We start from the raw sequence: 23,272 nt of genomic DNA, 5'->3' as shown, positions 1-23,272 counted from the left end.
GATGTGGGTCCCAGAGATTAAATTCTGGGTCAGGCTGGCAGGGAGCACTTGTCTGTGGAGTGTCTCTCCGGTTCATTGTTTCTGGTTTCCTAAGCGTTTCTCAAGATACCTTGCTAAGAACAACATGACTGCAGAGACCTTAAGCTTCTGGAGATGTGCCTGTGTGAGCCTCTCCACCCAGAGAGGCAGGTACGGGCGCAAGGAATAAGAGAAAGGTCTTGAAACCCCCCCTTGAACGTGGTCAAGCACTTGTGAGGAATGAGCACAAGTCTGAACAGTGATGGTGGCAAGCTGTGGGACCTCCTTGGAATGCATGTTCTGTCACATTGCACCTCTTAACTCTGAAACACACACACTGACATCTCCGCTGTGAACCTTGGTATTGATGAGCTGTGCCTGCCTTCTGTGTCACTTAGCTTGTGAGAGCGTGTCACTCTGTCACCCGGGCTAGGCTGGATTAACCCTGTCTTCAGTGTGCTTTGTTTATGAGCAGCTGCACTTACACCAATGATGCCCTAGAAGCCGACACCCAGCTCTCTGCCACCTCATTCTCCATCAACTATGGTCAATGGTCGAGTGTCATTTCCCCAACTCCCTTTAGGTATCAGAAATGAAGTGTGCCTTTAACACACGGTATTGTTTCCATGCATAACCACTGTAGCTGCACATACTAATGGGCACAGTGTCAGGCAAACTGGAAAGTGCTTTCAGTAGGTAACGGTGAAGGTGGGCTTATGAGCAGACCGTGTCATTATTTCTTTGTATTTAGAGCCTTAGAACTCTTTCCTCTACTTCATAATCAAATACAATAGGTTAGGGGTTGGGGATTTAGCTCAGTGGTAGAGCACTTGCCTAGGAAGCGCAAGGCCCTGGGTTCGGTCCCCAGCTCCGAAAAAAAGAACCAAAAAAAAAAAAATACAATAGGTTACTGGACCTACAGCCAACTTCCTATGCTATTCCCTTGCTCTGCAACATCCGCCACGGTTAAGGTAAATTTCCCTTGTGTCTCACTAAATGCAAGCACTTCTAGGTTCCTACCACTCGCTCTGACAACAGTTTCATTCTGGGCCGTCCTCTGCCTATGTTCACTGGAGTTATTCACAGCAAACTAATTCATCTTCACATTTATTCCTTTCCTTTTAAAGAAAAAAATTGTTTTCTTGTGTGTGTGTGTGTGTGTGTGTGTGTGTGTGTGTGTGTGTGTGTGACAGAGAGGGTGTGTGTCTGTGCAGGTGTGTGTGTAGGTGTCCACAGTGGCCAGAAGAGGTGACAGGTCCCTTGGAGGCTGGAGTTAGAGGTGTCTGTGAGCTGCCTGGTGTGGTGCACCGAGGTTTAAAACCTCTGAAAAAGCCATCAACACTCTGTACTAAGCCATTTCTCCAGACCCCCTTTCCTATGACTGACCTGTTATTTTCTTATTTCTTAAATCCCAGACTTAGTCATTTTTGTTCTGCAGAGGCATCAGTGCCGTCCATCGGTGGACACAGTTGTGTCTGAATCCACCTGCAGGGGACCTGGATTCTTACGTAACGAGTTGGTGTCATCTGTCTTTCCCCGGTATAAATTATTTTCCTCTCATGTCAATTTTGTCGGAATTATGAAATGGTACCAACTTCAATAAAGTCAAGGTATTTTATTCAACCTAAGTTAAGGAATAATATGTGCACGAAAAAGAATGCTGTTTGAGTGGGTGGAAACGCCAAACTAGATAACCAGCCACGTCTTCCACTTCTAAAGTTCCTAGGGCTCCGTGGTCCCTCCAATGCTGCTAAGAAGGACACAGGTCCACGTCACAGCCTGGTTTACGCTCCACCCATACAAACAAAAAACTCACACCAACGTGGTTGTGTTCTTTTCCTAGTGTGTCTATTCTGTACTTCTCAGAGAGAAGTCCTTGTTCTGGTTTGGGTGCAGTGAGCTGTGGAGCCCCTGCTGAATAAGGGAGGCAAAGGCTCCTCACCCCGGCACAGCCTCTTCAGCCCTCACCTCTGCACGCTCCTTACCTAGCTTGACAAGGCGGAGCATGGAGGTGTTACTCCCCCTCTCAGTGCAGGCTGTGACAGACAGGTTGTAGATATCTCCTGGAGGCAGGCTAAGGATGGCCGTCATGACATTGCGTGTCACCTGCAAGACCATCAAGATTCACAATTTCAGTGTGGACTGTACAAGCCAGCACCTCACCCTACACAGCAAGCACAGACACAGACTCCAGGGCTCTATCAGACAGCACGAACCCATGCGCTTACACTGTAACCTACAGTTGACTAGTATTATATTGCTGGACTGGATTGTTTGAATGCAAGCTCCCTTAAAGTGCACCATACATATCAGCTTGGACAATTTCCAAATGTGTTGGCCCTTATATGTCATACTGCATATTCACAATAGCTTCTAGAAAAGATACTTATTGTATAGTTCCAAGGAAACATAGACATGTTTGTACACACACGGTTATTTACATGAAGACTCTATTTGCTGTTTCCTATGTAGCTGGAGAGGATTAAGTGATCCAATTCTGAGCAAGAGATTGCAAGTGGAAACAAAACGGGGGCAGCGTCTAGGTTAGTTCCCATCCTGCATGTGCTGGCTCTCCATCACTGCTCTGTTTCTTCCTTCAGACTAGTGTGGGCACAATAGGAACGAAGCCTAAAGGAGCAAGCCACATAGAGGTGGAAGGGGGCAGTAGCAGAAACCAGGACGTCTCTCGTCCTCTATTCTGTTCAACCCACTTTCTTTTTATCTGTGTTTCCTGCAGTAGCTTAAGCATGGTCCAAAAGCTTAATAAAGCAGAGAGAAGGCATCAATATCCCGAATGTGCTCAGATATCTGGGTCATGGGGATCACTGTGGAAATATTGACATGGATGAATGGTAGCTTGTTTGACAACGCTCAGCGTCCTGAAGGAAAAGCTCTCACACATCCTAGGGTGGTCGGTGACCTTAAACTCCCTCCCACGCCCCCACCTCTCCAGTACTACTAAACTCAGCTCTCAAATTACAACTTGAAATATAGGTGAATTCAGGCCTGCCAATGATTTCAGTTCCCTGTCAAAGACTTGAAAAGCCGAGCTTAAGTAAGGGTTGTCAACAGCTCGTGCAACCAACTGCTTGGGTGCCCGGTGTTAGGACTCAACGGAACATACACTCTTTTTAATTTTCCTCCTCCCTTCTGCCACGACCATCCAGTGTAGCATTCTCGAATGGGACAGGTCAGTGGTGGCGTCCCCGTAGGTCCAGCTGATGTACAGCAGGCTGTTGAAGTACTCCACAGACGTGATTTCTGGAGCGACGGGGGCTGTGAGGAAAGAGGTAGAGCTTAGAATAAAGGCTCGTGGCTGAAGGACTTCCCAACCAAACATGAGAAATGTCACATCCTAAATGAAGCTGACTTAGAAAATTCAACGTCAAGCCCAGCAGTGGTGGCGGACGCCTTTCATCCCAGCGCTCAGGAGGCAGAGTGGGTCTCTGCAAGGCCAAGGCCACCCTGGTGTACAGAGCAAGTTCCAAGACAGCCAGTGCTACACAGCGAAACCCTCTCGAAAAAAGCAAAAAAGAGAAGAAAGGAAAATTCAACTTCATACCACACGACAATATCTCAGAAACGAAACTGGAAGTCAGCGGTGAAGGCTGGGCACTAGCTCTATGGGACCATCTTAGACACAAACAGCAGGACCTGTCCCCACCCGGATATCAGGACCTCCCGTATAGGCTGCAGTTTCAAGATGCCTAAAATGTGTGATCGTTCAGGAGCATTGGGTACATCACTCAGTGATAAAAGGCATTGGTAATTCTCACAATATGGAGAAATCTGAGGCCCTGTACTATTAAATTCTTTACTGTGGCACATGAAAGGTACTTAGGAGACCAAAGAACAAAAGGGGGGATGGGGAGAAGCTCTGACAACTGTTATTTCTGGCGTAGCACAGAGATTTCACTGAGGAATCTAGCCGTGTGCTCTGCAGACAGGGGGCTCCGAGTAAACGCAGCTGACGGAGGTAAGCAGTAAGGAGTGGACCTCGCAAGTCATGCCCAAGGCTTAAGTCTAGCATTGAGGCTATTTCTTTACTCCGTACTCTAACACTTTAAGATTAAATTTTAATTTAATTGAAAATGTAATACCTTGCTGAGGAGAAAAATGTTATATAAACTTCATATCATATAAGCTCCGAGAGCATTTTTTAAAATTATTGTTTAAAGTGGTCTAAAACTTGAAAGAACTTAAGGAAAAAATATACAATTAAATTTAAATCGCACGTGTAAAGTGCCTAGAAAGCAAACATTTTACTCCAAGACATGGCATAAGTTCAACCAAAATCTTTAAAGTTGAATTTCTAGAAGTCATGAGAATCATTTCCTTTCAGAGGACACTGAAATAATAGTTGACAAGGATTCTTAATAGACGATGACTTCAAGACCTACCAGCCACTTACAGCATGTGTAACATGTGACAGCTGCACAGCATCTCTATGGAGCACATGTTCACATGTATGTGTAACATGTGACAGCCGCACAGCATCTCTATGGAGCACATGTTTACATGCATGTGTAACGTGTGACAGTCGCACAGCATCTCTATGGGGCACATGTTTACATGCATGTGTAACGTGTGACAGTCGCACAGCATCTCTATGGGGCACATGTTTACATGCATGTGTAATGTGTAACAGCTGCACAGCATCTCTATATGGAACGCATGCTCACATGTATGTGTAATGTGTGACAGCTGCACAGCATCTCTATATGGAACGCATGCTCACATGTATGTGTAATGTGTGACAGCTGCACAGCATCTCTATGGAGCACATATTTACATGTATGTGTAATGTGTGACAGTCGCACAGCATCTCTATGGAGCACATGCTTACATGCATGTGTAATGTGTGACAGTCGCACAGCATCTCTATAGAGCACATGTTCACATGCATGTGTAATGTGTGACAGCTGCACAGCATCTCTATGGAGCACATGTTCACATGTATGTGTGATGTGTAACAGCTGCACAGCATCTCTATAGAGCACATGTTCACATGTATGTGTGATGTGTAACAGCTGCACAGCATCTCTATAGAGCACATGTTCACATGCATGTGTAATGTGTAACAGCTGCACAGCATCTCTGTGGAGCACATCTTGCATGCCTGCACCATCCATGCACGTTTCCCATAAGTGTGAGCAGCCCCATCCCTTGTGTGTAACAACACAATCTCTAGATAGCAGCAATGCTCTCCCCGTTTGGGGTCCGAATGTCCATTCAAAGGCTATGGAGGTAATGGAAACCTTAGGGGTGGGGCCCAGTGACAGGAAGTGGGTGATTGGGGATTGGATCTGGAAGCTGTGTGCCAAGTCTCTTCCTCCTGCTCTGTCCACTTTACTTTCCAATTGCCAGGGGGTGAGTGGCTTGGCTGCTTCGGATTCTTCATGCCACGGTGCTCTGCATCACTATAAACCAAAACCTCAGAAACCACAGTTCAGAGAAAGCGTTCCTTATTATAAGTTGGTTGTCTCTGGATGATCTAACACAGAAATACCTATGGTTTCTGACATCCTAGTATACTTCATCATATGTAGATGCCTACAGAATGCTTTGCTCAAAGGAGTTTGTCCCCATATTCTAATTTTGGTGAAATACACTTAAAATTACAAACCAACACATACCTGCTCCTCGTCACAGGGCTTCAGGTTTGGCACGTGCTGCTTAGCGATCTCACACCTTGCCAAAGGCCACAAGATGTCCCTTGCTGTTTACTAATCGTTATTTGGTATACTAAGATAATCACTATGAATTTGGCTTTCAGACAGGTCGCCTAACCCTAGTAGTAGACTGAAGTCTGAATAAGTCAAAACTAATTCTTTTAGGGAGGGAAGTAGTGAGGACTGGGCCACTGACCTTGGAGCCTCCTGCAAGTTAGCAAGGGCTCTAACCCCCATTTACACACCAGCCCCCTGCCCTGTCTCACTAAGTTGCCCAGGCTGCCTTTGAATCTACCCTGTAGCCCAGGCTGGCCTTGAACTTGTCATCTTCCCATCTCAAGCTCACATGTAGCTGGGATAACAGGCCTGCACCTTTAGAGCCTGTCAGCTAGTGTCCTTTCCCACTATGTGATTTGATTTGGGTTAAAATGTAAAACACAGAAGAGCAAGTCAGGAGAACCTCACTTTTAAAAGGTAGGGTTCTCATGTGAAATGATGAAAGTCAGACAAAGAACTAAAGGGCTAGAATTTCATCCAGTTTATATATAAATATATGCATATATGTATATGTGTATATACATGCATGTGTATGTGTACTTTATTTTTTATGGATCTGTGGTGTTTGTGTGATGTATGTGCGTGTCAGGGGGGTGGGGTTATGTGTTTGTTCATGTACAAGTATGCAGAGACCAGAGGTAGAAAGGGACATCTGGCTCTATTGCTCTCCACCTGTCTGTCCATCTAGCATTATTTGTTAATCATCTGTCTACTTCTCTCTCTCTCTCTCTCTCTCTCTCTCTCTCTCTCTCTCTCTCAATCATCTACCTACATATGTATCAATATCTATCAATCATCTACCTATTTATTATCTATCTATCTATCTACCTACCTATCTATCTATCACTATTTATCTACCTATTTATCTATCTACCTATCTACTTATTTATCATCTATCTATCTATCAATCATCTACCTATCTATCTTTCATCTATCTATCTGTCTATATCTATCATTTATCTATCCATCACCTATCTATCATCTATCTGTCTCTATATCTGTCTGTCTGTCTATATCTATCTAGCTATCAATCATTTATCTATCTAAGAGAGCATCCTCTTTAAGCATGGAATTCTCTCTCTCAGGCCAGTGAGCCCTGAGATCTACCAGGCCTCTTACTGCTAGAATTACAGACACGGGCGACCATATCCAGCATTTACTTGGGTCCTAGAGAATGTAGATCCTTGTCTGTGCTCAGCAAACACTTCACCCACTGAGTCGTTTCCTCAACCCTGCAAACTACTTTAATATTCTTATACTGTGCTATTACTAGACCCATGCTTTAGATGTGAGGCTTGAAAACAGTTGAGGTAAAACTCACACGGCTAATGCCACCATGACTAAGCTGTCCATCAAGAACAATATGACATTCTCAAAGATCACTTCATTGGAGGTAATACATTAGTTTGTTTGTTTATTTGTCTGGACTTGCTACATCTCATCTAAATTGTTGTACACTTTGCTCCACTCCAGGCAGGTCCTAATTTTATTTTATTTTAAAGGTTTTTGTTTTTATTTTTAATTATGTGTATGTGTGTGTACATGGGAACAGGAGTGCAGTGCCCAATGAAGCCAGAAGGTGGTGTCAGAGCTCTTAGTGCTGGTCTTACAGGTGCCTCTGAACCACCTGACGTGGATGATGGGTGCTAAGCCCAGGCAGGTACTCAGCCAGAGCCGTGGAATTCTTGAGTGCTGAGCCGTCTTTCCAGTCCCGGGTGGTCATTTTAGAAGGCTCAGCACTGCAGACGGAACCCCGGTTCCTGTTCCTTTCCTATTGCTGCTGCCCGGGACTGTGAAGGCCATAACCTAATTCATGAACGTCTGCTGTACAAATCAGTTGGCAAGATCCTGGGGAGCTCTGCTGTTGAGAAAAGGGAGTTCAAAATCATCACGATGGTTCACTCAGATGTCAGCAACCAGAAGTGAGCAGAGCCAGTTCGGAGCCAAGTCTTTTGAAAGGGAGGAAAAGGCACCCGTTCTGTCTAGGGAGGAAAGAATACCCGTTCTCTGAAAGCAGATCTCCATAGAGCTACCGTGAAAAAGTCAGCGTTATAGTAAAATGTAATTATAATTAAACATGTGCTTATTAATGCAGTTTGAGAACTGACCACAGTGTTCACCTAGTGATTGGTACCCTCTCCTCTTTTGGGGGTTTTCTCATTGCTTCTTCTGACTATTGACATATGGGACGGAGAGCATGCAGGACCCTGGGGACTACAGAAAGTGGCACACCAGAGTTTGTCATTTCCTCTGTTTTCCCAATACACCTCCTGGTCCAAAGCAAGTTCTTGAACAGTGTTGGTCCAAACAGCAAGGGTTACTGGTTCTTTTAATTTTAAGATTTATTTTGTCTTTAATTTATGTATGTATGTATGTATGTATGTATGTATGTATGTATCTGTGTGAGGTTTTTACACATGTGAGCACATGTGCCCACGGAGGTCAGAAGAGGGAGTCCCATCCCTAGATCTGGAGGTTGGGTGCAGGGAACTGAACTCAGTTTTTCTAGAAGAGCTGCCAGTGCTCTTAGCCACTGGACCTCCTCCCCAGCTCCAAGGTTAGAGCCTCGTTGAATGAATTATTCATTTTTATTGTTTCCTCCAATCATTGCCCATGCAATTGGACAATTTAAGGCTCTTGGGGAACCTAAGACTAATGACGTAATTTAAACATCAAAACTTGGTGCCATGTAATTTGCTAAGTGGCTTGTTCAATGGAGAAGTCATCGTTGCTTGTCATGATGGAACAAGCATTCTGCGTCATTCTCTTTTGTGCCTTACACAGACCTGAGGCTTGGGAACCTTAACTTGCTCAAACTCACAGTGACCGGAGGCAGTGCCCCACCGGTGTGAACCCTTCCTCCCAGGCCCTCAGTTGGAGTCTAGTCCCAACAGTCAGTGAGTGTAGAAATGGAGTAATTAACAAGGAAGTGAAACACTCTCAGAGATCTGATGACCTAATACATAACATCAGTCAAGTGTGCGGGGGAGCTGAAAGCTAAGTCTGCTGCCTCCAGCTCTGTTCAGATCGATGCCGGCTGAAGAGCGCACGTCAAGGGCAGTGACTCCAACTGAACAAACTCGGAGGGCAGGAACTGTGGATTTTAAAGCCATACTCTCATTTCTAGTGCTTATCAATTAAATCTGAGGCACCAGAATCAAGGGCGTATCTTCCGTGAAGATACCCAGGCAATGATGAATGACGGGCACTTGGGACCCCCTGGTACCTGCTCAAGATGGCTTCTCCTGTGGGACCTTTTCCTCCACCACTCACCCGTTATGAAGCTGATGGTGGAACTGTCACAGCAGCTCAGTTCTGGATCTCCCCACGTCACCATGGTTACGCGAAAGTTGTAGTACCACGCCGGCAATAGATTTGCTATTCTCTGAGCAAGGACGGAGGAAAATCAGAAGACAAAAGACAAAGAGGAAAACAGTATTTATGAAGTTGATGTACTTTCCGTGGGTCATGATAAACATTAATAATTTTTTGCTTTCTTTTTCTATGCCTTTAGGGTTATTTTTGAAGTGAAATGAACCATAAATGAAATGAGATACATAATTTAAAAAAAAAAAAAGACCGAAAGACAGAGAAAATACGGTGTTGCTTCACCATTTCCAAAGAAACACTGCATAACGAAGTAGCACTTATCGATGAGTGTTTGCACATATTTATTTCCCTGCTTCTAGGAAAAAGGGAGAGATAGTATTCTTCTTGCATGATGAGGGACCACAGTCTTACTGGGTGGCAATGACCAGACTGTCCTCTGTCTGGAGAGCCACTGTGTGCTTCGGGGGTCATGCATAGGTTGCCTACACTTTGCAAAATGAGTCTAGTCTCAGAAAGAGCAATTATTACATAAGCTGTTTCCAAAGGGTCAGCAGTGCAGGTATGGGCTGATTTGTACAGGCCAAGCAGAGTCATGGCTACAGACAGTCAGTCAACTGTAGAAGACCAGAGGGAAATCTCTTGTGATGAGAGGAGAGTTAAGTATGGGGCAGCACTGCTCTGACTGGAGAAAACTCCTTATGAGAGAAATACCACCAGGGGTGAAAGTTAGGTGCATAACCACCTTTATCTCTCTCTCAAAAGACAAAGACAGATTCTGAACCTAAGAGAACTATAAAGCCATTAATTAGCAACCAACCAGGAAACAAGAATTGCCTGGAGTGCCTTTAATCCCAGCACTGTCAAAGCAGAAGCAGTCACCCCTAAAGTTCACCACTGTCCTTGGCTACTCGAGAGAGGCCGTGTTAAAACCAAACAATACAAAACAAAACCAATTAAACTAAGCAAAACCCAACTGCAACAACTAAGACCCCTGAAGTCCTTCAAAACAGCTATCTGCCTGTGCAGATCAAATAGCTATCTTCCAAAATGGCCTCGTTCACAGATGACTTTCCCTAACATAGCTGTGACATAGGCATGGCCATTCACACGTGCGCCAGCCGGCTTTGGGAGCATTACCACGGACGATGTTAAGGAGACGGTCGCTGCTATTTCGTAGTAGGTCGTCCACTCGGAGGTCATGGTGGTGGGGTTGAAATAAAACATTTCAACCACGTATTTTCTGAACACTCCCAAGTAAGGTCGGGTCCAGCTCAGCACTACTGCCGTGGGACCCAATGGATAGAGCATTAAATCCTTTATCCCCGTGGGAACTGCAAGAGGGAAGGGTAGAGGGCAAAGAGAGAAAACCAGAAGGGGCGTTAGCGTCTGTACAGTGGCTTCGAATGGGACAATCAGGGCTGTCTATCTCTTAACTCTCGTTGCAGAAAAACTAAAGTAAATAGATATTTACTTCTGACTTTCTCCTCTATGTGGTGACTCTATTCTCTAGAAGGATGTCTTCCAAATACACAGGCTGTTTATTTGAGGGAGTCAGTCCCTCATGTCTAGCAGGTACTAGAATTTAACCCATTTAACAATGGATGGAGACTTGTCCTGTTTTGCCTCGCATCTGTACTGAATAGGGCAGACCCCTGAAGATTATTTTACCGTAAACAACATAGTCATCTCTTCGTGTACTGTTCCTACTGTATTGGGTGTCCTAAGAGATTGATCCAGCAATGGCTATGGTGTATGGGAAGGTATCTGTAGGTCAAATGCACACACGACACCATCTATATTAAGTAACTGGAACATCTCCCGCTTTGGGTTTCGTCTCTGTGTGTGGGGAGGCATCTCCTGGGAGCTATATCCCATACATATTGAAAAACGTATAATCTGATGCAGGGGTATTGAGTGCAGTTTCGTGATGCTTCCATTTATGATGAATTGATGAATTCAGGTTGAAGGCTGCACCCTTCCAACCAGTAGTCTGGTAACAATAGGTCTTCTTTAAAAAATCAATCAATCTATCTATCTATCTATCTATCTATCTATCTATCTATCTATCTATGTACCTATCTATGTACCTATCTACCTACCTACTTACCTATCTTCTATCTATCTATCTATCATCTATATATCTACCTACCTATCTTCTATCTATCTATCTACCTACCTATCTACCTACCTACCTATCTTCTATCTATCTATCTATCTACCTACCTATCTATCTATATATCTACCTACCTACCTATCTATCATCTATATATCTACCTATCTATCATCTATCTATCTATCTATCTATCTATCTATCTATTTACCTACCTACCTATCATCTATCTATCATCTATCTATCTATCTACCTACCTACCTACCTATCATCTATCTATCTATCTATCTATATATCTACCTACCTACCTATCATCTATATATCTACCTATCTATCATCTATCTATCTATCTATCTATCTACCTACCTACCTATCATCTATCTATCTATCTACCTATCTACGTACCTATCTACCTACCTACGTATCTTCTATCTATCTATCTATCTATCTATCATCTATATATCTACCTACCTATCTATCTTCTATCTATCTATCTACCTACCTATCTACCTACCTACCTATCTTCTATCTATCTATCTATCTATCTATCTATCTATCTACCTACCTACCTATCTATCATCTATATATCTACCTATCTATCATCTATCTATCTATCTATCTATCTATCTATCTATCTATCTATTATCTATATATCTACTTACCTATCTTCTATCTATCTATCTATCTATCTATCTATCTATCTACCTATCTACCTACCTACCTATCTTCTTTCTTTCTATCTATCTATCTATCTATCTATCTATCTATCTATCTATCTATCTATCTATCTAGCATGGCTAACAACTTACCAATGGCAAATGTCACAGGATCAGAAGGTGGCCCAATCAAAGGGCCTTTTCTTAGGTACATCACAACCTGGTACTGGGCACCGGGAACCAGGTTCTCAATTACAGGTTTGCTTGAGTTCACCTTAAAGCAAACACCCAATAAGATTTATGTAGAGCGAGGCTCTCAGAGCGAGACAAACAATCCATAGCAAGTTGTTAGAATGTAATCGTTGACTTTGAAGTCCGCCATCTTTTACTCATGCTGAGGAAGGTTAAGATTTCAAAGTTAGGATGATCTATACTTTATGTGAATTCAGAAGGAGAACCAGGACATTGAAACTCCATGACTGGATTTAATATGCCCCCATGGGCTGCCCCCAATGAATCACTGTCGAGTGCAACCACATATACCAGAGCATCCTCCTCCCGGAACCATAATCAAATCAGGAATACCATGAGGGTAGCCTGACATCCTAAATGGCGGTGTCAGCTGATGACATGCCAAGATCAGTGCAGAATTGCCTTTAGTCTCTCGTCACTTGGAAGCATATAATATCTAATTATAGAGATGGAAATGACCTCAGAGATTATCTATTCAGATCTCTGATTTAATAGATGGAGAAGCAAAGCAAGAGAACGGCCAAGGTCAGTTGCTCACATTTACTGTTGGGAAGAGCAGTCGAGTGCTATGACCTCTAATCTGCACTCAGGGCAAGCCAAGGGACAGCTGTAAGCACTTTGCAAAGTCTATTGTAACCTTATAAAATGATGTCATAGAGGCAGTGTCTCAGCTCTCCGTTTCTATTGGTTACGTGACCAGTGTGATAGAGAGAGCAATGATAGGGACACACATGTGAACAGAGTGGATGGATGGACGATCAATGTGAGCATGTGCAGGATTGATGCTTCAGTTCAAGGTTAAGACGTGAGTGGGTTAGCGTGTATCGTGTATGCAGTATCCATGTGTGTGCATTCGTATGATGTATATGTGCATGCCTGCACAGCCATGTTTGCATTTGTAGAGGTCAGAGGCTATTATCAGGTATCTTCTTCTGTCACTCTGCACATGACCTTTTGAGATAAGGTCTCTCACAGAACCTGGTACTCACTGATGCCTAATCTGCCTGGCCAGTCTCCGCCTCTCAGAGCTGGGATTACAGGTGTGTGTGCCCCTGTGGGGCTTCTCACATGGTGGCGAATATGTGCCCGGGTTCTTACATTTGTGTTAAGAACTTAATCTACCCTCTGAATTATCTGTCTAGCCCCTGGCTCCAATGTTAGTGCTTCTAATATTTAAGATAGTCTCCCTTAGTGAGGAAAACGAATTTCATCATGTTGTTTGAAATAAAGCCCCAACTCCAATAGGTATAAACACAGGGATTTGATTATACTTCATTTAGCACTGTTACCTTCGTGTCTTCATTATATTAATGTAGGTAATAACACATCTTAGGGTTTGCGAGATGCTTAGACCTGACTGTAAGACACATCAACTCTTAAGATCAATTGTTTTGGCCTCTGGGGTACATAAAATGGGAAACTTCCTCAGGAATGAAGAAAATAAATGGATAACAATTCCATTGGCAGTTTATGGTGTGCTTTTTTAAAGTCTCATTAAAATTATAAAGGTAAACAGTACTGGCGGTGTGAATTTCAATGCTGTGAATTTCAGAGGCTGGCTATATGTGTTAGACAGGTCGTGATTTGCGTAGAATACAGCCTACTCTCTCCCCAAACTGGGGAGGCACAAGAGAGATGATTACCCTGGCACAGTTCATTAGTACTCTCCCCTTCCTTGCCCTTTTACCATAACATCTTACTCATATTTAGATTTCTTTTCCAAGACTGTCATCTAAAGATACACTAGGCATGGAGGCACACTGAAGAATTCTAATGCTTTGGGAGGTAGAGGCAAGGAAGTTTAGGTGTTCAAAGCCAGCCTGAACTGTATAGTAAGTTAGAGGCCAGCATGGGCTATGTGAAACTGTGGTCTTAGAAGTTAGAATAAAAATAAAAAAATAAAGAGACAGTGCATGCTGTGCACGACAGAGCAATACTGTTTTATTAAGATCATATTCTATGTGACATCCACATCATCTGTGGATCCGTTGTTCATCAACACAAGAGCAACAGACCAAGCCTTTCTGTTCTCTTCCCCAAAACCTGAATGTCAGCAGGCATTCTTCCTGACTGCCCTCTAACAAATTCATAAATAGGGTGCTTTTGAACCGCACACGTGGGGTATGTTAGCATCATTGCTAGAGAATTTTATTTTTGCCGTGACAGGGCATTTTAGACATTCTGACACACTTGTAAATACTCACCTGGATCTCTAATCCACATTGCTGTTTAGACCAACATAAGACAAACCATGCAGGCTGCTTCAGGGTGGTGTTACCGCCTCCCTTTTAGTTTGATAATCTTTTACATAGCAATTGTTTCTAACTGTGAGTGTTGTAACTAGAGTTACAGTCACTTAAATACGTGGCAGCCATTAACCTAGGGAAATGATGTCTTTTAGAAAAGACAGAGGCATGAAAAAAGTCATACTGCTTTATATAAAAGATAGAGAACAATGTCATTTCAAACTACCTGTCTTTGGGAAGAACAATTAGAAACAAGAATCCCTAAATGTTTGTTAAGGTAGAAACCTATATTGCAGGTTCCTAATACTTTGGAATGTAAAGACAAGAAAGTTTAGGAGTTCAAAGCCAGCCTGAACTATATAGTAAGTTTAATGAGGAATTAAACACTTTAATTCTTCTGCGCCATTGTTTCTAGTTCTTTCTAATCACTAGCCAAACAACTGGTCAACATCAAATGGATGAATAAAATAGAAATCAATATATTAATAAATATAATATGATGTGTGATATGTAATCAATATAATAAATTAATAAAATGTTAACCAATCTTTCCACTTAATTCATCTCCATTCTGTAGCTTTTTCTTCCATTATTGGCTTACTTCAATACCAGGGACTCAACTCAATTCAATATGACTCCCAGAAGGCACTGGGTCTGCCTGTCCCTACTGAGCTAAAAGCACAGGAGGAAATACACTAAGGAGAGCAATTGGAAGAAACAGAGTCTGTTGTTAGGCGGTGGGTGGGTTGCATGGGATGAGCACAATGGCTCCTCTGTCCGAGGTGGTCCTGTGTCCACCCTTGTGATGCTTTCTTCCTTAGCTTTTTGATGTACGTCCATTCCAGACACCAGGGCTTTCCTACTCAGGACCCAGACAGTCACCGGGTCACTTTCCCTTGAGCCAAACAATATCCAGCTAAGCCTAAATAATGACCACAGTTGACTCTTCTTTCCTCTTTTAAAAAAACCCTTCAGACACTGTGTCAGTCCTATGTGCCCTCATTACAACCCTGTGAGACAGGACTGATTTCTCCCAACATCACAGATAAAGACATCAAGAACTACATGAGGGGTCTGGATAGATTGCTCAACAGTTAAAGCTAGACTTCTCTCCCTCTCAGGAGATCTTGATTTCAATTCCCAGCACCCACAAGACAGCTTACAACAGTCAGTAACTCTAGCCCCAGGGGATCTGATGATTTCTGGCCTCTGTAGACACCAGGCATGCATGCCGTGCTCAGACAATAGTCACACATGCAGGCAAAACATACATATAACATTAAAGAGAGGGATATATATGTGTGTGTGTGTGTATATATATATATATATATATATATATAGAGAGAGAGAGAGAGAGAGAGAGAGAGACAGAGACACAGAGACACAGAGACACAGAGACAGAGAAGAGACAGAGCTGATAACTGTGAAGACAAAGTCTGAAACCTGCTTTTATGTGATGCTGTAGTCTGTTCTAGACTATCTAGTTGGCTGTCTCTCCACCCTATCACCACCTCATGAGGGAGCACAAGATATCTACAGAACCATGAGCAGCTGTGAAGACAGATCATCCAGAGTGGGGGCCCCTGCTTTGATACCAGTCAGCTGGGTGGCTCCTGGGAAGTCCCTTATATATACCACCTCTCTGGCCCACCATCTCTTCCTTCCTCCAGAGGAAAGGTTGGTATGTCCGTCTGTCTGCATTTTCTCATTATTATGCACTCCTGCAAGCAGTCAAACAGCTCTCACGGACTGAGGCACAGCCACGTAAGAATGAAGATACACGCATATCTCACGTGGCACTCCCTCCAATTCTGACAGTAGTGGGAGTGTGCTAAGTTTTTGAGAAAATGCTCAGGGCACCTTTATTTTGGGGCAGTCAACACGGTTTCTTACAGAGCACAGAAAAGCGGTAATTTCCCATCTTCATGAAGGAGCAGCTCCAGGATGGTCCTTAAGAGGATTTGTCTCCATGCAAACACTCATTACGAAGAATATGTTCTTATGATCAAGATAGATTTAAACCCTTGCAAGTTTTCTATTGAGAAGAGAGGCTGGGCTGTACGCTTCATGAAATAGAGACTCAGGTCTAACCTGTCCCATCTCCAGAATGCTACATAGGAACTGCTTTATGTACATACAGAATCACACAGGTATCCATGGAGTTGAAGGGCAAAGAGGAGAGTTTAGCAGGGAGGGTACCTCAGAGAAGATCGAGGTATAATATAAGAAGCACTCCTGCAAGTGAGGCCATGGATGTAATGACTAGCTTCAGTTTCAGCATCCCTAATGCAAGAATGCGAGATCCAAAATCTGAAACGGTTTGAGCAACACCATACCACCAATGTAGTGAATATCACACCACAAGTATTTATGTCACGAACAAACACTAAAATACTACTCAAAACTGCCTTTAGACTATGTGTGGGGGGTGCACATGAAACACACATGAATATTTTGTTTGTGCTATGGTTGAACCCCTTCGGAGCTCCATAGGAATACACAAACACTCCACTCCTCCCGCCACAACTCAGTGTCCAAAATCCTTCTGAGCCCAAGAATTCTGGAGAGGTGATTTTATTCTGTATTTGAATCGGAGCCACGTTTATTTTAGAGATCGCAGTGAATGTTCTGTGTCTGGGTTTTCCATGGCACAGAGGATCACGTTTGTATAGCAAGTGCTTTACCCGTTTTCTGAGTCATTTACCCAGCTTCTCTTGAGACAAAAAAAAAAAAAAAAAAAAAGTATTTATTTATGCCTGTGCACATGACAGCCAGTAGAGGGCGTATGATCTCTCAGAGTTACCAGTATTTTCTAGATGCCATGCTTCTTATGTGAATCCTGAACTCTGCCTGATGAGCAATCTTCTTAGGACATTTTGAATTTAGTTTTCCCATCTGAAAATTATGTGTAAGAGCATGCAGTGTGTGTGTGTGTGTGTGTGTGTGTGTGTGTGTGTGTGTGTGTGTGTGTGTTTGCACATGCGCTTGTGCCTGTGCGTGTGTGGTGTTAGGACCATGGATGCTGGAGGTATAACACTGTGACAATTCTCTGGAAAGTCTTGTAATGACTGAGAGGACACCTGGAATGCCAGCCTGCTGGTGCTCCTTTAAACATCAGTCTCTCGCCCATCCAAAATCCTTAAGGGTTTAATGTTGCACTGGGAGAGAATGGTGTGAGAATGCAGTTGGAGAGCCCTTCTCTGGATCATCTATAATTTACAGTAGCTATAAGAGCTTTTTGTTTTGGGCTCCCAGGCAAAAGATACATAATCTGTTATATCCGACTGGACAAGAAGGAAACGTACCTTGGACAGTTGAGTTCCGGGTCACTGTCTATGAAGGAAATACGTTTCCCACCAGTTTAAAGTCAGTTACTTTGGGTGTCATCAGGGAAGGAAACCAATGAGCCGAGTAAGGAGCTGTGATCGCTAGTTAATCTGCTTAGCATATTTACTCCTTAATTTGACGAGTCAAGGGGTAGATTATGCCTCTAGGAAGGACTTAACTTAGCGTTCTAAAGCGTTTAGATCTCCAACGCTTCACGGCTCCCGAATCAATCTTATCAATTTAAAATTTCTCACTCCTTGAATTTCACAGATGCCTAATTTTCCCAAGAGGAATGGAAATGTTTCAGATGTTTGCCGCATGAACAGACACTCCCCCATCCTCAACACACACACTTCTAGGGAAGAGAAGTAAAGCTAGAATTTAAGGCTAGAGCAGAGGGCTCCAGCACTGATTGGCTGTAGGTGTCCACACCTAGCCAATCACAGGACCACCAATTTGCATATTCTCTCTGCCCTGCTCCATCCCTCTCCGTGGCTGTCTAGTCTCATTTATCTTTCAAGACTTGTAGTTGGGATTGGTGAGGAGAAAATTCTTAAAGTTCATATATATTTTTGTTTTTAAACTTGTTTTATTTACTTCACATTGCTTTAACGTTAAAATACAAGCGGAAAAAATGCAACAGACACCAAACCCCTCTAAGAGACTGAACTTGGCTATCTCGTCCCCAGGGAAGCATTTCTTGGACGGGTGTTGATAGTCCTTCCTCACAATCTATATTAAGAGAAAATCAGGGGGTTGGGGATTTAGCTCAGTGGTAGAGCGCTGGCCTAGCAAGCGCAAGGCCCTGGGTTCGGTCCCCAGCTCCGAAAAAAAAAGAACCGAAAAAAAAAAAAAAAGAGAGAAAATCAGATCCTTCCTTTGTGAACTCAGAAGCATCATCAGTTGCTGGTGCGGGCTTCTGGAACATGGTGCAGTTGTCCTATACGCATTTTTAGTCCATCTCACTAGAAAACAGCACTGCTCTTCAAACTGACCACGGAACCAACATTTCTCTAAGCTCTTGACACAGAGTAGGCAACTTCTCTTCAGTAAGAAGCAGAAGCGATAGGAACGTTGGGAACGTGACCTCTAACAAAGCAGAAAGAGAAGTGGAACTGACCAGCCATGCCCACTCATTTCCTGTCTCCTGTGGTGGTTCTTGTTAATGTCACTCTCCAGTGCCCTAGGAGAACCTCAGTATGGCCTGGGGACTATTCCCTCTCCCATCACCACAGGTTGAGTTTCAAGTGGCCTTCGGGGACTTGGTGTGCTTGCCCTAGCAGTTCTTACCTGGGTACAATACTGCTTCTCCAGCCGCTGGCTCTCTTTCTGTTTCTGGCATGTCAGGGACACCACAGACACAATGGTGCTGTTGTAGTTCTCCTGGGAAGATGTCCACGACAACAAGGCAGTGGTTGAGCTTAAGACGTGGACACTCACGTGCTGCGGTTTCTCAGTCAGTTCTTCAATCCACTCTCCTGTGGGGCCTGGGCATTGCAAATCACAATGAAAACAAGGCTGTATACTGAGCTAGTTGAAACAGAAGATGCTAGATGTCGTTGGGTGTGTGTGTGTGTGTGTGTGTGTGTGTGTGTGTGTGTGTTTGCGCACACACGCCCTTACACCCTTACAAAGAGATTTAAAGGAAGACGTGCTTGTTCTGGCTATCCTCTGCCAACTACAGCCTTCAACTCTCCCACCTCTCCTCTGGCTCAGACTATAGTGGTGTCGGCAGCAGCAATAATAAAAATGAGTTCAATTTCAGTTGTCAGGCACATTAGAGAATATCGCAGTGAAATCTTCATCAAGCAGAGGGTGTGCCACTATGGCATTTCATCGGTGTTGATAATTCCTTGGCTGGGAGGACCTTTCTAGAAATAATTGCTCTGAGATTCAGTCAGTCGTTACCATAATCTTACGGAAACAAATTAAATTTTGCCACAGCAGAAACTGAAGGACAGGCTAGGGCTGTATTAACCAAAGTGCAGCAGGCTGGCTGGGTTCAAGAGGACGTTTAGGTCCTGGGTGGATCTTGCAGAGTGTGAGGGGTGTGTATTATGATGTTCTCTGTGGAAGCAGCCATCCCGACCCTTACAGACAGCTCTGGACATGTTCTCCCTCATATCTACAATAAACCTTCTTCTCCTCCACCTTAACTAGGAGTGATAATGTCTGCTCTCTGTCTCTGTCTCTCTGTCTCTGTCTCTCTGTCTCTGTCTCTCTGCCTCTGTCTCTGTCTGTCTCTGTCTGTCTCTGTCTGTCTCTGTCTGTCTCTGTCTCTCTCTCTCTCTCATTCAGTTTGATTCCATTAAACGGGATGGATGCAGACTTAGTGTAAATGGCTGTGAGTGAAAGATGTGTAAAAGTCATAGGAAGACAGATACGCCCCTTGCAACCAGGCTCTATCTCAGGTACTGACATACTTTAGTCTGCCAACTCTTATCACGTGTCTATGAGAAGAGCACTGGTCTTCCACCTCAAGTTTAAATTAAGAAATTCAGGCAAGGGGGTTAAGGAGATTTATGATTTACAAATGTGAAGTCTGATCTTTAAAAACCGATGCTTTGAGGGGTTAGGAGTTGGATTTGATCAAAACATTTTCATACACATGCATGGAATTCTCACACAATGAACTTTATAACTCCATGCTCTTAACCATGTATACGGTTCCCTGGATGGAATACTATGGACCCATGCAAAGTGTTGGCTTGAAATTTGGCCCAAGGTTCTTGCTTTCCCATATCAGTGGTGCAGCTTCCCACAAGTGATTCGTTGCTTCTGAAGTTTCTGCTATGTGTGAATGGACCAGGCAGAACGTTAGAAGCAAAAGGGGCGTTGGTGGGCTAGGGGTGTAATTTGGTTGTTTGAATGTTTTTCTAAAATGTGCAAAGCCCTGCATTTGATACCCAGCATCCCATAACCCGTGTTGGGGGTCCACATCTGTAATCCCAGCACTTAGAAGGCGAAGATAAGATGATCAGAAATTTAAGATCCTCTTCAGCTGCACAGTGAATTTAAAGTTAGCCTGGGTTAGCTGCATGAGACCCTGGCTCAAAACTAAATACATGCATACATAAAAAGTAAACACGTTGGGGATTTAGCTCAGTGGAAGAGCGCTTGCCTAGGAAGCGCAAGGCCCTGGGTTCAGTCCCCAGCTCCGAAAAAAAGAACCAAAAAAAAAAAAAAAAGTAAACACACAGTAAGAGATTTCATGCCTTAATAAGGAGATTGAAGCCCAAAGACTCAGATGCCCCACTCAATGTCATGGAGACAGTGAGTGTCTGGATCAGGCAGCATAGCTGGCCAACACTGCGAGTACCACGAATATGACATCATCAGACAACCTTAAGTTCAAGTCTTGGTCTTAAAACATGTGAGAATAACAGTTTCACTTCCTATAGCTCGGAGATTTTCATGAAAAAAAAATGTGTTACAGAATATTTGATCACACCATGAGCCCAGAGATTGTGTTATTTACTGAAAAAAAGAACCTGTTTCTAGTTGTGGTATGCTTAGCACAAACCTTTAACCCCAAACAATTACAGTAAAGTTGGTAGAAGGAAGCAGCCATGTTTGAAAGTGATATCTAATTGAGTGGCAGACAAAGTGATGAATCAGAGAAAGATTTGACAGGTTAAGATACGACCAACTCTCATGAGAAGAGAGAGGAAAGGGAAGGTGCTAAGGGGCAGTACAGAGAGAAAAAGAGGAAAAGGGGGTTTTTACAGAGATAGGTTAGAGAGAGAGAGAGAGAGAGAGAGAGAGAGAGAGAGAGAGAGAGAGACCAAGCTAGACACAGACGAAGAAAGAAGGAGTTGGAGAATGAGGAGCCGAAAGATTAGAGCAGATTGCCAGGGTTAGGTTGAGGCCTAGCAGAGCAACTCAATCAGAGGCAGAGAGAGAGAGAAGCCAGATCGAAGCAGTCAGCTTGGAGAGGAGTTTGAGCCACAAGAGCTGAGTTGAAGCAGCCAGCCAGAGTTCAGAAAGGACTAGGAAGTCTCAGAGGCTGAAAACACTCTAGGCCTAGATAAGATTGTGCAGAGGCGAGAAGCTTCTAGAATTAGGCCTAGGTTAGCAGACAAAGGCAGTGAGCCTCAAAGACAAGAATTAGAACAGGGAAATAAAAGTTACTTTGACAAAAATGGGAATCCTAGGCATGTTCTTCCAAGTCGGGCAATGTAAACTATATCCCCTGGAGAGCCAGGCAGACATATGGAGAGATCAAGACTCATCTAGACTCCATCAAGAGTTCTGATGTGGAACTCAGAACTGTGAGACCTGTCTTAAAATAAAAAGCATTAAAGGGAACCGAGGATGCAGCACAGTGGTGCAGCACTTGTCTGTCACACACAAGGCTTTACATTCAGCCCCCAATACTGAAAACCAATATTCTCTTGATAGGACCACAGCAGGCTGTACCAACATTCTCATCTTCGGGAAAAGCCTCCAAGTATACAAATGTAAATCATAATGCAGTGGCATATATAAACCTTAATGCTATTAATCTCATCAGAATGTCGGAATAGCTTGGTCAGTAATATGGACCACAAGTGCTATTCACCTACCCAAGAAGTATAAATAAGTATTTGTATCTATGGTCTAGTTGTTTTTTTAAAGCATATACACTGTACTAGGCATCTATGCAGTTAAATGGGATATTTTAGGCACATAAAATATCATTCTTTTATTAACAAAGGAAATTTTCATATATAAAATACATCTATTTGAAATAATGTGTAAGAACAATTCTGATGTATTGTGAGTGGCATTTCAAGTCTTGTTAAGAAGGGAGCTGAGGGCCAGAGAGATGGCTCAGAAGGGTCAGGCACTTCTTGGGAAGTCTAATGGCCTGAGTTGGAACCTTAGGTTCTACTTGGTGGAAGAAGAGAATCAATTCCCATGAGTTTTCCTCTGATTCCACAAGTGCAGAATATATGTACGTGTGGAACATATATATGTATTGTGGTATGTATGTATGTCCCACCCCATACACACAGAACAAGCAAAGAGTTTTAGAATCTAGCATGAGAAAATATGACACAATAAATGCGATAAACACCACATACTAAGTTCTATGATTTATGATCTGTGTTGTGAAACCCACTGAACGGCCAACATGGGGACACTATTAATTGACCTTTCATGGCAGCCACCAGCATTTGCTGTGCACCTGGGCGAGGTGACCTCCTGGCTAGCAAAACAATTTTAGATGAATGGTAAGACTGGAGACCCATCTTGATTTTCTGTCTCAAGGGATCTCATAAAGAAACATTCCTCATATCTGATACATACACCAGGCCATTCCCAATGTCCTTTGGTCACTTCGAAGGCTCTGGAGGCTTCTCGGTGGCCGCATGCTTCACTCCTCAAGTGAATACACACTATGTGGGCATGCGTTTAATGTGTTTGAACTGCTAAGTGAACTGATCTCCTGTCTCTGTCTACCTACCTTTTGAGGGTTATTTGAAGCAAGGTAGTATTTGGCTCTTAGGAAGGAGGAGACACATTATACAGACTTTTAGATGGGTATCTTTAATTATCTTTAATCTGTTTTCTTATTTTTCTTTCTGTTAATCTAAAGATACACTTATCATCTGGCAAGTG

At 43.3% G+C, this 23,272-nt stretch overlaps 1 protein-coding gene across 4 annotated transcripts in view; it reads right to left on the bottom strand.

The window, feature by feature from the left end:
* The window catches only part of Ptpro (protein tyrosine phosphatase, receptor type, O), a 210,808-nt gene that overhangs the window by 57,441 nt on the left and 130,095 nt on the right, over window positions 1–23,272 (bottom strand). For all 4 annotated transcript variants that reach the window (XM_017592851.3, XM_039108278.2, XM_039108279.2 and 1 more), the window contains exons 7-12: window positions 18,959–19,155; window positions 11,997–12,117; window positions 10,215–10,408; window positions 9,021–9,132; window positions 3,143–3,294; window positions 2,004–2,124 (exon numbers count right to left, since the gene is read on the bottom strand). In XM_017592851.3, the coding sequence (XP_017448340.1) occupies window positions 2,004–2,124; window positions 3,143–3,294; window positions 9,021–9,132; window positions 10,215–10,408; window positions 11,997–12,117; window positions 18,959–19,155 (897 nt within the window). The remainder of the gene's footprint in view (window positions 1–2,003; window positions 2,125–3,142; window positions 3,295–9,020; window positions 9,133–10,214; window positions 10,409–11,996; window positions 12,118–18,958; window positions 19,156–23,272) is intronic.

This window comes from Rattus norvegicus, chromosome 4 (genome assembly GCF_036323735.1).
Source record: "Rattus norvegicus strain BN/NHsdMcwi chromosome 4, GRCr8, whole genome shotgun sequence".
Taxonomy (NCBI): domain Eukaryota; kingdom Metazoa; phylum Chordata; class Mammalia; order Rodentia; family Muridae; genus Rattus; species Rattus norvegicus.
Note: the sequence above shows the minus strand (reverse complement) of the source record. Positions and strands in the feature narration are given on the sequence as shown.